Raw genomic sequence first — 2040 nt, forward strand, 5'->3', positions numbered from 1 at the left:
GGTACCGTGCGCTTGACGAATCGCGCCGCGGTTCCCTGGGAGAGGAGTGACACTGTTTGTCCTGCAAGGGAGAGGTACTCCGTTCCCTCTTAGAGACCGATTTCTTAATCGGTAAAGTGTCGTCTTTACGCCTGCCTGACTGGGAGGAAGGGCGGCTAAAAGCTTGCACCAGCGAAGACAGCTGCTTCTGCATAACTTTCATAAAAGACTTCGCGACTGCTGCAGGATCCTGCGTTTCCGAAGGCGATGGCTGCCGAGTAACGCTGGTCGTAGGAGAAAGTTCTCTCGATGGTCTCTCGTCACTTACAAGAAGAGGAGAATCTTCCTTCCCTCCATTTCTAGGCTTTGACCTTTTCGTTGGAACGGCGTCCCAGTCATCCTCTGAAGGAAAAGGTTCCGGGCTACTCGTTAAGGGAGAGCGAGAACGGGTCTGGTCAGCTTGATTCCATCTCCTCTTGGTCGGTCTCGATGCTTCATACTGCCATTTGCATCTAGGCGAGGGGCTCGGGGAAGACACCATCACTTCCGACACGCCTTTTCCATGGCGGTCATAAGCAGCCTGGGAAAACGCAACAGGACTGCTTGAGGCGATGGCTGACCGAGGATGCGTACCTCTCACTCCCTTACGGCCATCGATGTACCTTCTCCCTTGGTCTTGGGAGTTTGGTAGAGGTCTAGACCTAGGGACGTGACAGGTTTGATCAGTCGCCACCTCCACTGCACTTTCACAAGCACTAGTCACACTCTCACTCTTACCTTTAAAGGCTGAAAGCTGGTCTTCAACAGCCTTCAACTCAGCCGCCATCCTGGCGTACCGAGGGTCATCTGTAGATACCGTTCCTGTAGAAGGGGCAGGAGCTACTACCTCAGGAGAAGGTTCAACTTCTACAGAAGAATTAATTAAGGGATCAAAAAAATTTTTTAAGCTAAGCTCACTAGCAGAATTAGATTTAGTTCTCGAAGCCCTCCTGGCTTTATCTAACTCTAACTTACGCACATAGCGTTTCATATTTAACCATTCTTTCTCGCTCAAAACCTCACATTCCTTGCACCTATTATCAAGTGCACATTCAAAACCCCTGCACTTTAAACAAACAGTGTGAGGGTCTACCGAAACTTTCGGTAACCTCACCTTGCATACCTCATTTACACAAACACGAAAATGAAGTTTATCAGTTATCGTAAACAAACAAATAGTTAAAGAATAATAAATGCGACTGCCAAAACCCTAGATCAGTGTACGTCACCAAAAAAAGAGGTCCAGTACAGCGAACGAAAATCTCCAATGGCGGACCAACGACGTTATCAGTCCAACCGGCAGAGATGATCTGAGGAACAGAAAACGGGAATGATTCCAGGTACCACCCTGTAAGGGGTGTTAACCACCTAACCGCACAACCACCACACGGCGGTTGCCGCGAGTTTTGAAAAATTCTGCCGGACGTCAGAGACTATAGCTATACATATATAACTGCCAGGTATGTTCTATTCATAAAACATCAGGTATCTCAGAAATATCTTGTTTTCTTGTTTGGGTAAGAATTATGTATATAAAAAGAGATTATATCAATATAATAAATCCAAATATTACTTTATAAATATTAACTTGAATATATAAAACTTTTCTTACTTTAAATCTGAAACACCACCTCTAACAGACAGAACATCATAAAAAGTTTGAGAAAGAAGCAATTCCTAGGTTAAAATAAAATACGGGATAATAAAACACACCATTACATTTTCTCACTCTTATTAGCACCTTTATTTGAGTTTTCTCTTTATTTCAAAAATAAATATCTATTAACAAGGTAAAATCTAATTCATGTTGGAAAGAAACCACTACTTTAGTAAATGATACTAAAAACTAAGTCACACTAACCGCAAGAGCCATCAGTCCACCCATCTCGCCATCTTTGATCAATTAAAGAACAGTCATATTTTGGCTTACCTAACTTAACATTAACCTCATTGTGTGCATCACAGAACCAGCGGGATAAATTAGACCGAGAAGAAACATCTGGAGTGTTGTTTTTCAACCTG

General features: G+C 43.5%; 1 protein-coding gene across 1 annotated transcript in view; it reads right to left on the reverse strand.

Moving 5' to 3' along the window:
- Positions 1–1733: 1733 nt before the first annotated feature.
- The window catches only part of LOC137617871 (FAD-linked sulfhydryl oxidase ALR-like), an 81970-nt gene continuing 81663 nt past the window's right edge, over positions 1734–2040 (reverse strand). Inside the window, exon 4 of the mRNA XM_068347820.1 lies at positions 1734–2037. Within this exon, the coding sequence (XP_068203921.1) occupies positions 1875–2037 (163 nt within the window). The 3' untranslated portion in view covers positions 1734–1874. The remainder of the gene's footprint in view (positions 2038–2040) is intronic.

This window comes from Palaemon carinicauda, chromosome 24 (assembly GCF_036898095.1).
Source record: "Palaemon carinicauda isolate YSFRI2023 chromosome 24, ASM3689809v2, whole genome shotgun sequence".
In the NCBI taxonomy this organism is placed as follows: Eukaryota; Metazoa; Arthropoda; class Malacostraca; order Decapoda; family Palaemonidae; genus Palaemon; species Palaemon carinicauda.